At 64.0% G+C, this 11,658-nt stretch overlaps 1 protein-coding gene across 1 annotated transcript; it reads left to right on the forward strand.

The window, feature by feature from the left end:
- The first annotated feature begins 165 nt into the window (after nt 1-165).
- On the forward strand, nt 166-11,081 carry IL9R (interleukin 9 receptor). The gene is made up of 10 exons (XM_036303142.1): nt 166-301; nt 3,706-3,794; nt 3,878-3,979; nt 4,253-4,400; nt 4,522-4,700; nt 5,395-5,540; nt 5,975-6,176; nt 6,660-6,765; nt 8,029-8,113; nt 9,609-11,081. The coding sequence occupies exons 3-10, from the start codon at nt 3,913-3,915 to the stop codon at nt 10,152-10,154; spliced, it is 1,479 nt and encodes a 492-aa protein (XP_036159035.1). The 5' UTR covers nt 166-301; nt 3,706-3,794; nt 3,878-3,912; the 3' UTR covers nt 10,155-11,081.
- Nucleotides 11,082-11,658: the final 577 nt, after the last annotated feature.

The following is an 11,658-nucleotide window of genomic DNA, read 5'->3' on the forward strand; positions in this document are numbered from 1 at the left end:
TCGCCAAAGTCCCCGGGGCAACCTTCAGCATCACAGGGAATCAAAGTGGTCCCACCTCATAATTCCTGGGCTTATGACGAGTGGTGACAGTCCTCCCCTCCCTGCTCCCCCACCCCCTCCCCCCGGATGGCTGTTTCACTGCGCTCGTGGTTTAGGTGTGGGCGGCCTGTGTCAGCCTGCCGTGCGAGGCTGAGGCTGCGTCACCGCCCCGGGGGCACTTATCTCCTGGATCAGGCCGAGGGGCTTTGCCGCCAGCACAGGGACTGTCCTGCCATGGGACCCAGCAGATGCGTCTGGGAAGGTGAGTGTGTAACGGGAACGTCCCACCCACTCATGTCAGCCCGCACCTCAGACACAGGGAGGGCCGGCAGCCGCCTTCCCCGGGCGTGAGCCCTGGAAGGGGGTGCCCGGGAGCACCCCCGAGTGCTACCTCCTCCGGTGTCCTTGCCTGGGGCACCTCCAGGGAGAGCAGAGTGCACCGCTGGCCACAGCTGGCACCTGTCACTTCCAGGCCTGAAGGGGCCATGGGTGCCCCCGGGCAGAGGGAAGGGCACTGCGTTTGTCAGGCGGTTTCTCTATGGAAGTGGCTCTGCTCCCCCGGTGGCTGAGCTAAACTCTGGGGGCACGGGTGGGTGTGAATGGGCATTCCAGGGGATGGTCCCAGCTGCGCCCACGGGTGGAGATGAGGTCCAGGCCCCGGGGTGGCAGTGTCTCCACATCCTCATGCCTTTGGGGGCTTTAGGGCCAAGAGGAGCGGGGAGTCTGGGGATAGCCCCCCTTGGAGCTGAGGGAGGGGCCGCGGTGGGGGTGGGATTTGAGGATTTGTTCAGCCAAGCGGAGGAAGGGAGCAAGGTTCTTGCTCAATAATGTCCAGAGCGCCCTTCCCAGGAGCCCACAGCATTCGCACTGACTAGTAGCAGGCAGCTTCAGCAGGGGTTTCGGGGTGTGTTTCTTGAACATTTAGGGTGGGTGCAGGGGGCACAACATAAATTAGACAGGTTCTCGCCTGATGTGGGGGCTGCAACGGGGCAGCCAGGGCACTGGGAAGGTGCTGGCAGGGGAGGGGTGTTATGATTCCCCGTTTAGTCACAAGACCCCCAAAGAGAGCCGTGTCAACACCCTTATTCTAGCCCTGACCCATGGCTACTGCCGGCTTTCTGCTCCCATGGTCTGCTGGGGAGACAGACTGGGTGCTCAGGGAGGGCTTCCTGGAGGAAGAGGCCTGTGATGGGGAAGGAGGCCAGGCAGGGGCTCCGGGTGAGAAGGCCCGCAGGGAGCCAGGGTTGGAGCGCAGACCAGCAGGACCCACGTGAGCTCCCGAGGCTCCCCTCTGCCCCTCTGGCTCCATCCTCAGCCTCTCCCTCCTCTGCCCTGAGCCCCGCCCTCTGTGTGCGCCCTTACCCACCCGAGGCCCTGTGGGTCCAGCCCTCACCTCTCCCACAGCTCCTGCCCGCTGTGTCCATGTTTCCCAGACATGTGCCCCTGATGGAGCGCCCCTCCCACGCACCCCCCTGGGGCCACCATCCCCTTCCTGCAGCCGCCTTGACCTCTCCTGGGCCCTGCCCTTCCCACCCACTGAGCGCCCACAGGAAGCACAGCGTCCTCGGCAGCTACTGCCCAGCAGCATCCGGGGTGCCATCGGTGCCATCGGGGTGGGGGTGCCCACATGTGCTTGTGTGACCCAAAGGGGAAGGTGGGGTCCACTCCCACTTCTGGTCCCATTTCCTAGCACAGTCCCCGCGTCCCCTAGGCTCCAGCAGTTCTGGGGCGGGGGGGCCTGAATTTATCCCTCTCCCCAAGCAGGAAGGGCAGAGAGAAGACAGAGGACAAGCGCCCGTTTAATTAGCAGCGTCCACCTCACCCCCTGTCTGCCAGGGAGAATAGCAGGGGTATCGCTCCCTCTCCACGAAAACTAGAAAACAGATTCCATGTTAAAGGGGCAGGAAGTGGGCGCAGTGACTGGTGTGAAGCCGATTGGAGGGGTGCTACCAAGGATCCCAGGGCCCCCGCCAGCCCCCAGCCTGCCTGCCTGGGCTGGGCCGGGGAGCTGAGGGACTGAGTGGTCTGGTGTCTGTGGGTCCTGAGGCAGGGATCCAGCTGCGAGGCAGCCCACGACTCTCGGATGGTCCAGGAAACCATGGCAGGCAAGCTGACCTTGACCCTGAGGCCATGGAGGAGACGGGGGGCTATGGGGAGGGCTCCCCGCGGGACTAGAGGTCTTAGGGAGCATCTCTGTTCAAGGGGACGTCTCTTGCTGCTCTACAGCCACCCCTGAGAGTGACTGGTCCTCACGGCGTCATCCCAATGCCTCCTACAGGACCAGCCAGGAAGCAGGAGGGGTTTCTGCACCGCCTGGCCCCGGGCCCGTTGTCAAGGGTGGGGGTGGCCCTGCCTCAATAATGTCCCGCCTCTCGCTTGAGGAGCCCTGAAGAGAGAGACCAATGGTTCCCTGTGAGCTCACAGGCTTGAATGGGAGCCAAGAACAGAGGTGCCGGGTGCCGGGTATTGAGCAGGCGCCTGGTTTCTCTGGCCCTCGGTTTCCTCATTTCGGGGAGGGTGGTGGCCCCACTCTAGCCAGCTCTCTAGGTATAGACAGAGGTGTTCTCTGCCAAGGAGAAGCAAGGGCCCCCACCCCCAGGATGATCCTACCCAACCCTCCACTGCTCCCCAGGGCGGGTCCTGGCCCCCAGGCCTGCTGAGCTTGGAGCCACTGTATTCCATGCTCTCGAGCTCCTGGCTCCTGGGTGAGCCTGAGCTGGGCTGGCCTGCTTCTGCACAGATGCACGTGTCCCTCCACCCTGGGGCGGGGGCCTGCTGGGCCCGAGCTCCCCCCGGGGCCTGGTGCTCACTCTGATCCCGTCTTCACACGCCCCGAGAGTGAGTTGTGGTCAGGCGGCTCCCCATCTCCACCTGTGACTGAGCAGGAGGGGGCAGACGCTGCAGACGAGCTCTGTGGCTAAGGGCACCGGTGGCACTTCATTCTAGGGAAGGGTGAGGTCTCCCTGATCTGCACGGGGTCTGGCCTGTGGGTACATAGATAGTCTGCGGGGACACGGAGGGTTGGAGTGCTGTCTGCTTCCTGGAGCATGTGTGCTGAGGTCGGTGTGTGTGCCTGCAGCGTTTCGGCCTCCTTATCACCCATCAGGCTTGCGTAACCAGGCGGACCCTGCTTCCTGCCTGGGGGCTATCAGTGCGCCATCTGGAGCTGCAAACGGGGTGATAGGGTACCAGCGGCTTCCCTGCACAGCACCCAGGGACTGCCTAACACCCAGGCCCGAGTCTCCACTAACCTCTGCTCTCCTAGGGGCCTAGCACCTCTGAATGGGGTGTGGCACAGAGTTTAGGAAGTGCCCGCTGTTGCATGGACACCCCCCTGCCATCCTCCGCCCTCCTGCAGCGGCGGGCTGGGACAGGCCGTAATTGAAGGGGACACGGGGAGAGAGGCGATGGTAGAAGTTGGCCTTGTGACCCTTGGCAAGTCACTTTCCCGCCCTGGGAGTCAGCTCTCTGCCTCACAAGTCTGGTGGGAATTCCAGTGGGTAATGCATGTTCCACACCCCACCAGGCAAGACGCCACAGAGTCCAGGATGGGACCTGGGCCAGGGCCAGGGACTGGGCTGGCAGGGGACCTGGTCTCAGAGAGGAGCCTTCCAGGCAGACTCGGACACGGAGCTGAGTGTGAGGGTCCACTCTTGTCTGCTGCAGCCTCGAGTCTTTGTCAGGTCGACTGACCTGAGCCTGGTGGCCTGTTGGTGCAGCTCGGGCAGCGGTGCCCAGCCGTGTTCACAGGACACGTGAGTGTGAAGGGGCGAGCCATTCAGAGCACCGTGGGGAGCGCTCCTCACAGGGAGGGCCTCACGGGCAGCATCCTTTGCAGGTTGGACCTTGGAGAGGGCCGCCCTGACGCGCGGGATGGGCACCTGGCTCCGGGTCTGCTTCTGGGTCGGCTTGGGAGTCTCGGTGCCCGGAGAAGGAGGAGGTGAGGGCACCAGTGACCGCGTGAGGCGGGTGGGGGAGGCCGCGGGGCTGGCTGCCTGTCAAACTCCTCGGGGAGGGTGTGGCCGAACTGTGCTAGGACCTGCCCTCCAGGGACCAGCCTGGACTCCAGTCCCACCCACGTGCCATGGGCCAGAGCATCGCTGTCCAGACCTCCCAGCCCTGCCCTGATGAATTCTCTTGCTGTCATTCCCTGGGGACCGCCCTGTTAGGGTGTGAGCTTCCAGAGCCTCCCCTCCCCCTTCCCTGCCCGCAGCAGCCGCTGTGGGCTCCCAGTGGTCACTGCTCCCAGGGCCGGGGGCTGGAACTTTCACCTGCCTCACCAACAACATCCTCAGGATTGACTGCCACTGGTCGACCCCAGAGCTGGGCCAGGGCCCCAGCCCCTGGCTCCTCTTCACCAGGTGAGGGTGCGGGGCCAGGCCCACCTGGGCAGAGGGCAGGGCTAAGGGCGGGGTCGCCGTGACAGCAGCGGGGGCCAGGCCGGCGCGGCAGCGTCTTGGTGCTGATGCACACCCTTTCTAGCAACCAAGCGCCGGACAGCAAGCACAGGTGTGTCTTCCGGGGCAGCGCGTGCACCGTGGCCCTGCCGCCCGAGGAGGTCATTGGGCCTTCCGACAACTTCACCATCACTTTGCACCGTCACATCTCTGGGAAGGAGCAGGTCAGCCTGGTGGACCCTCAGTACCTGCCCCGGAGACATGGTGAGGCCTGGGGTGGGCACCTTGGCCGCTGCGGTCAGAAACATCCTGGCTGCCCAGCTGTTGGGGAATCCGTGCCTCCTGAGTGTCCTGGGCCCTGCCAGGGAGCCCGGGCTGGCAGAGGCTGGGCCCGCGAGGGGAGGGGTTGGTTCCAAGGGACGATGAAGACAGAGCTTTGCGTTGGGCCTGGGCTGCAGCTTGAAACGCACGTCAGTCACAGCAGGAAGGAACCCCATGACACACAGCTCCTGAGGGAAAGGGAAGGAGGCCTCGAGAGTCAGCTTGTCTGGCTGCAGGGGCTGGAGGAGCTATTGCTGTGCTGTCTCACTGGGGCTTCCCTGGAGCAGCCTCCCGTGAGGCCCCCTGGTCTGCGAGGGTCTTGAACATGCCCCGGAGCCCATCAGAGCCCAGCCCTGGGCAGCCTCAGGAGCCCGTCAGACCCCCCGTGCAGGCTGCAGGGGCCCGTCAGACCCCGGGTACAGGCTGCAGGGCCCCGTCAGACCCCCAGCCCTGGGCAGGCTGCAGGGGCCCGTCAGACCCCAGCTCTGGGCAGGCTGCAGGGGCCCATCAGACCCCCAGCCCTGGGCAGGCTGCAGGGGCCCGTCAGACCCCAGCCCTGGGCAGGCTGCAGGGGCCCGTCAGACCCCAGCCCTGGGCAGGCTGGCCGACACACTCACGTGGCCTCATCCTGTTCTAGTGAAGCTGGACCCTCCCTCCGACCTGCAGAGCAATGTCAGCTCCGACTCCTGTGTCCTGACCTGGGGCGTCAGCCCTGCCTTGGAGCCGCTGGCCTCGCTGCTCAGCTATGAGCTGGCCTTCAAGAGGCAGGAGGAGGCTTGGGAGGTAACGCTCGGGCTGGCCAGCGGGGGGCCCGGCCTCTCCTCATTCCACACAGGGGGAGGCTGACGGGGGACTCTGAGAAGGGCGGTGACCAGAGCCCGGAGAACGTGTGTGCACGCATGCCCGTGTTTGTATGTCTGTGTACGCGTGTGCCTGGGTATGCCTGAACATGATACATGTGAGTGCTCACAGGCCATGCCTATGTGTATGCGTGCAGTGAGGGTGGTGAGCATGTTTGTGTGTGCGCATGTGCGAGCGAGCACGCGGGTAGGAGAGTGTAGGCGTGTGCCTGTGGGTAGGTGCGTGCGTACGTGCGTGAGTGTGCCGTGTGCACACGCGTGTGGTGAGCGTGCCTCCGTGTGTGTGTGTGTACGTCCTCAAGGGCTGGCGGACCCAGTCTCACCCTCAGCAACTGCGGATTGTCCTCAACCCCCTAGCGGGCCCGGCTCAAGGGTCACATTGTCGGGGTGACCTGGCTTATCCTTGAGGCTGCTGAATTGGACCCCGGTTCCACCTATGAGGCCCGGCTGCGTGTCCAGATGGCCAACCTGGAGGACGCCATGGCCGAGGAGGAGCGCTACGAGGGCCCCTGGAGCGAGTGGAGCCAGCCCGTGAGCTTCCTGTCTCCCCAGAGACAAGGTGGGTGCTCGGGGCTGCTGTCCTTTGGGAGCCCCGCTGGGCCTCCCCTCCCGCCCTTTTACTCCTGGGACCGTCCCTGAGGCAGTCATGCCCCAGGCGAGCACGGCCCTGAGGTCTGAGGGGTGCAGGGAGGACGCAAACACAGCCGAGCTCGGATTTCCCAGGAACCTGGAGTCCTGGCTCAGCTGGGGGCGGGGGGGCGGGGGGAGGCGGCCCACGGCTGCCCCAGGCCTTAGGGAGGGCTGGCGGCCCTGTGCACAGGGTGCTGGGCAGGCTCCCTGACCCGCTGGCCTTGCAGGAGGGACGGTGAGGCCAGGGTGCACGAGTCACCCAGGCGCTTTAGCAGGCGCCGCGCAGACCTCCAGGCCCATCCCAGCTCCCCACGCAGGCCCGGGGCACTCGGGGGGTGTCTTTGCCACGTGGGTTTGGGGGGACGTCCTGGTGCTGAGGCTGCTCACAGCTCTGGGCCCTTCCTGCTCTCAGGCCTCCTGGTCTCGCCTCTGAGGCAGCCCGACAGCACCTTTGTCGCCATGTCCATCTTTCTCCTGCTGACCGGCCTGACCTACCTCCTGTTCAAGCTGTCACCCAGGTCGGTGCCCAAGGGCTGTGCATGTGGCTGTGTGCGTGTTTGTGAATGTGTTATTGTGTGTATTTGTGTGTGCATGTGGCTGTGTGCATGTTTGTGAATGTGTTATTGTGTGTATTTGTGTGTGCATGTGGATGTGTGTGCGTGTCAATGTGTGTGGTAAGTGGGGTGCGGAGGGCAAACCAGCAATGCTCCCTGTGCTCCTCCCTTTCCCACCGTCAGGTCCTGGATGGGGCGGGGAGTTTCCAAGCTGCTGGGTTTGAAGTGTGTGTGTGTGTTGGGGGGCGGGGGCGGGGGAGGGGGGCCGTGTGACCTTGAAGAGCTGAGGAGGGACCCAAAGTCACCGGGACCAGGTTGCTGAGGCCCTGTCTCCAGCCTCTGGAGGTGCTGGGTGCTTTGCTCCCTTGTTAGCACAGCCTGTGAGCACACTGCGTCGGCACCTGGTGGCCTCAGAGAACAGACGGAGACGGGCCATCACACCTGTCAGGGCGTAAGAGAGGGCACGGGCCTCCTCAAGGGCAGGGCCCACAGGAGGCGGCCAGGTGCGGCCGTGTAGAGACAGGATGCGGACCAAGAGAGAGATGGGGTGGGTGAGTGGTGAGGAAGAGGGGTGCTGGGGGCCATGGGCGGGGCCGAGAGGTAGAGGAGGGTGCTGGGCTTGTCCTCAGAGCCAAGAGCTGGGAGAGAAGTAGAGAGAGCAAAGGGGAGGGAATTTCCGGGGTTGGGATCGTAGGAAGGGAAACCGAGGGGATGCTGGGGCAGAGGAGCTGTGACCCCTGGTGCCACCCCTGAGGTGGGCAGCTAGGGGCTCCGGGTCCCAGGGGAGGCGGGCGGAGGCGATCTGGACTGTTGGGTTGGAGCCCTGTGCTGCGTCTGTGCGGGAGGGCCAGTGGGCCCAGACTGGGCCGATCTGGGAGAAGTCGGGAGGGAAGGGGTCGCCACCTGCCTGCTCATGGCAGCTGGGGTTCCTGGAGGTGCCGGCTCCCTCTGTGGGCTGAGACCACAGCTGGTTGCCCCAGGCCCCAAACTCACCATCAGACGCACCCTGCAAAGGACACACGTGTTGGTATAAACCAGTGCCATGGCCAGGGAGGCACAGGGCCAGGTGTTGGGTCTCCCTGAGAGCAGGTTCGGACTGGGTGGAGGAGGGAGTGTGGCAGCTGCATGGACGGGGCAGAGCTGGCCGCCTGCAGGTGGGAAGAGCTGCATTCCCTGCCGGCCGCTTCCGGGGCTGGGCAGGCCTCTGACCGCGCTCTCCTGGCGCAGGGTGAAGAGAACCCTTCACCAGAACGTGCCGTCCCCGGAGCCCTTCTTCCAGCCTCTCTACAGCGTGCACCACGGGAACTTCCAGGTGCTGGGTGCAGGGCGGGGCGGGCAGGGGTTGCCCAGAGGCCTGGCCGGCTCAGGATGTGGGCTCTGGGTGAGGGCTGGGGGGGACATGGGGACTTTTCTCAGTGCTTCGAGCTTTTTGGGTATATAGAGTGGGTTTAAATTTATACACGGTGTCTCAAATGGGGGGGAAAAAAAGGAACCGTGCTTTCTATTGCTTATGTCTTTTTGTGCTCATGTCTCTAATTCCATTGTTGATGGGAAAAAATGTAAAGGTTCTGATGGTGTTATCTGTCCGCTGGGTCGCAGCAGCCCCTGGAGGTAAATCCGGGGCTGTCTGCACCTGCTGCCTCGTCCTTTCTTCATGTCCGGGTGTCTGTGTGGCGGCTGTGGGGAGGGTCTCTAGTGTGTGAGCTGTCCTGGGGGCTCACTGGCCGGGGACACTGCTCTGCTGGCCATGGTGGGGTGCCTGGCCCTTCCGGCCGCCCTGGTAGCACACTGGCACCTGGCCAATGAGTGGACCCTCACTTTCCCTCTTTGTGGAGCCCTGGGGGGTGCCCGCAGGGCCATGGCAAGCTGGGAACAGCCTGGAGGACCTCCTCAGACCCTCTGTGCAGACCGGTCCCCTCCCTGCTGCTCCCGGCATAGGCGGGATGGGTGGGGGAGGAGGCGCTCTCACCCGCTCAGGCCCCTCACTTTGGTCGAAGGAGCAGAAGCAGTGCTTCCTGGGTCCTCAGACCTGCCCTTCCCAGGCTCCCCCTCCCTTCACGAGTCGTCCAAAAGTATCATTTGAAGCTTAAAGGGGAGCCCCTTGTCCTTGGTGGGGTCCACCTCTTCCCCGGGGCAGTGGGCGGGACAAGGCCCTCTGGGCAGCTGGGACAAAGGCTGAGTGGGATGACAGACTGTGATTGCCCCTGGGCTGCTTGTACCCCCCCTTCTCAGTAGAACCACACCTGCCTGGGGACAGAGCGAGGATATGGTGTGTGTGTGGTGCATTTGCTGGAGGCTCCTGGTCCCACCCAGGGAGCAGCTTCCTTTTGGAGGGGGTGTGGGGAGGGGGGAGGTGTGGGGGTGGGAAGGGCTGCCTCCTGTGGCCCCAGGAAGGGGTGCAGGTCTGCCTGCCTCAAGCCAAAGGCTGCAGTCCCAACAGCATCTCCAGTGTTTGGTGGGTGTGTGAGGGCGGGAGTTGGGTTCGGGAGCTCTGGTTGCTGAAAGAGCAGCAGGCAGAGGTTGGCTCGGTTCTCCTTGGCCCTTCCCCTCCCCTTCCCCCTCCCCCTGCCACCCCATTTCTGGCTGCTGTGAGCCCCAAGCCCTGTGCTGGGGGAGGGGGAGGGGCCTGAAGGAACTTGGGATCCCCTGATGAGGCTGGGCTGGCACGTGGAGGGGGGGGGGGGGAAGACAGGGCACAGGTGCTGCTTGGCCTCTGGGTGTGGGTGTCAGGAGAGCTTCCTGGAGGAGGAGGGGAGGCTGCTCCAGGCGAGTCCATCGCGCTGCCTGAGCCCCATGCTCTGTTCCAGATCTGGACAGGGACCCACAGAGCTGGCGCGCTGCCGAGCCAGGTGGGTGTCGGTGCCGCCCAAGGAGCCTCGGAGTCCAGCGCCCGGGAGGCCATTGCGTTGCTTACCTACGAGCCGGCGGATCCCTGGCCGTTCGTGGGCCTGGAGGAGGAGGGCCCTGGCACTGGGCTCCCGGCAGAGGAGTTGCCTGCAGCCCTGGAGTGGGGAGGGCAGCTGCCTGCCTACCTGCCGCAGGAGGAGTGGGTGCCCGCGAGGCCCACCAGGCCGGCGCCCCCCCAGTCAGAGGGCAGCAGCAGCGACTACTGTGCCCTGGGCTGCTACGGGGGCAGCCGCTCCCCACCTCTCCCAGGAAGCGTGCAGAGTTCTGGGCCCCTCTACGCCTTGGCCTGCGGACTGTCCTGCGACCAGCAGAGCCTGGCTGCCAGGCAAGGAGGTAGCTATGTGGGAGCTGGTCTCGGTCAGGATCCAGACCCCGGGGAACAGGCAGCACGAGGACTCTGGGCGTGTCCGTCTCCCATCCTCGGCACACAGTGGGCACCGTCCTGAAAGTCCCCGAGCCCCGACTCGGCCAGCAGCATCGTGTCCACTTTGGGGAAAATGGACGGAAGTTTCTGGAGCGGACCCTTGGCTGGCACTGGACGGCCTGCAGAGGGGCCAGACGCCCGTCTGGATGGAGGCAGGAGGCCCCTCCTCCCTCCTCTCAACTGAGCACCTGTGGGGTGGGGCCTCTGCACCCCGCATCCTGCCTCTGCTTTCTGGCTCCATCCCAGGCTCCTCTGAGAAGAGGGCTGTTCTGCCCTCGCCCCTTAAAGGCCAGCCTGGGCCCAGTGGACACAGGTGAGATGCTGGGACCAGCCAGAGTGTCCTCTTTCTGTGCCTTCCTGAGGCATCTGAGATTAAAGGGCGGGTAGTAGCTGTTACAACGCTGCTGGGGGTGGGGGTGGGGCGGCCCAGAGAGGGGCAGGGTGGGGGCCTGGCCACTCCTGGGCTTCCTGGGCTCTGGGAATAGCACCAGCTCCAGCTGAGGCCAACCCTGCCCCTCCTGCCCTCATCTATCACGGGCCCCGGAGGCCGAGAGCTGTGGCCACGGCCGCTGGAAGTGAGCACCCAGCAGTGGCCTGGCGTGTGCAGGGCCCTGCCCCTAACCCCCACCTGTGGAGAGGGGGACAGAGCCGAGGGCGCCTGCGTCAGCCTCCTGAGCGACATGACCGAGGGCCACACACTCCGTGGCTTGGAGAACAGACATTTGTCTCCAGGGACGCGGGGCCTCGAGGACACAGAGAAGGGCTCTCTCCAGCCACGGGCAGCGCCTTGGCTTGGGCAGCGCAGCTCTGATCCCCACAGGGGTTTCCTGTGGTTGTGTGTCTGTCCTAATCCCCCTTTTTATAGCAACACAGTCACAGTGGATTAAGGCTGATCAGATGACTGCATCTTGGGTTGGTCGTCTAAAAAGACGCTATTTCGGTGGTGAAGGCCTGGGGTGGGGGGTGGGGGCGGGCTGGGGGGGTGTCAATGGGGGAAAAAGGGGAACATATGTAACACTTTCAACAATAACGAATTATTTAAAAATAAAAAAGTAAAAAGACCCTATTTCGCCCTAGCCATTTTGGCTCAGTGGATAGAGCGTCGGCCTGCAGACTGAAAGGTCCGGGGTTCGATTCCGGTTAAGGGCACGCACCTCAGTTGCAGGCCCGTCCCCAGCCGGGCCCTGGTCTGGGCACGTGCAGGAGGCAACCAATCGATGTGTCTCTCTCACATTGTTATTTCTCTCTGTCTTTCCCTCTCTCTTCCACTCTCTCTAAAAATCAATGGAAAAATATCCTTGGGTGAGGCGTAAAAGCCTATCTAATAATAGACAAACATGGTAATTGACCGTACCTTCGCTACGCCTCCCATGGGCTAATCAGCGAGATATGCAAATTAACCACCAAAGATGGCGGTTAATTTGCATACGTAGGCACGAAGCAGCGGAGCGAAGACTGAAGGCGGCTCCAGCTGGAGCGAAGGCCCGGGTCCTCGGTGCCGGAGGAAAACTGGTGCCGGCAGCCAG

Source organism: Myotis myotis, unplaced genomic scaffold (assembly GCF_014108235.1).
Source record: "Myotis myotis isolate mMyoMyo1 unplaced genomic scaffold, mMyoMyo1.p scaffold_m19_p_35, whole genome shotgun sequence".
NCBI classification, from domain to species: domain Eukaryota; kingdom Metazoa; phylum Chordata; class Mammalia; order Chiroptera; family Vespertilionidae; genus Myotis; species Myotis myotis.

What these genes read in the sequence shown, in the direction of transcription:
- IL9R (XM_036303142.1), top strand. Translation starts at nt 3,913, where the DNA reads ATGGGCACCTGGCTCCGGGTCTGCTTCTGGGTCGGCTTGGGAGTCTCG. An exon ending in GTACCTGCCCCGGAGACATG is followed by an intron (nt 4,701 to 5,394) that starts GTGAGGCCTGGG and finishes ATCCTGTTCTAG; the next exon opens with TGAAGCTGGACCCTCCCTCC. An exon ending in GGCAGGAGGAGGCTTGGGAG is followed by an intron (nt 5,541 to 5,974) that starts GTAACGCTCGGG and finishes TCAACCCCCTAG; the next exon opens with CGGGCCCGGCTCAAGGGTCA.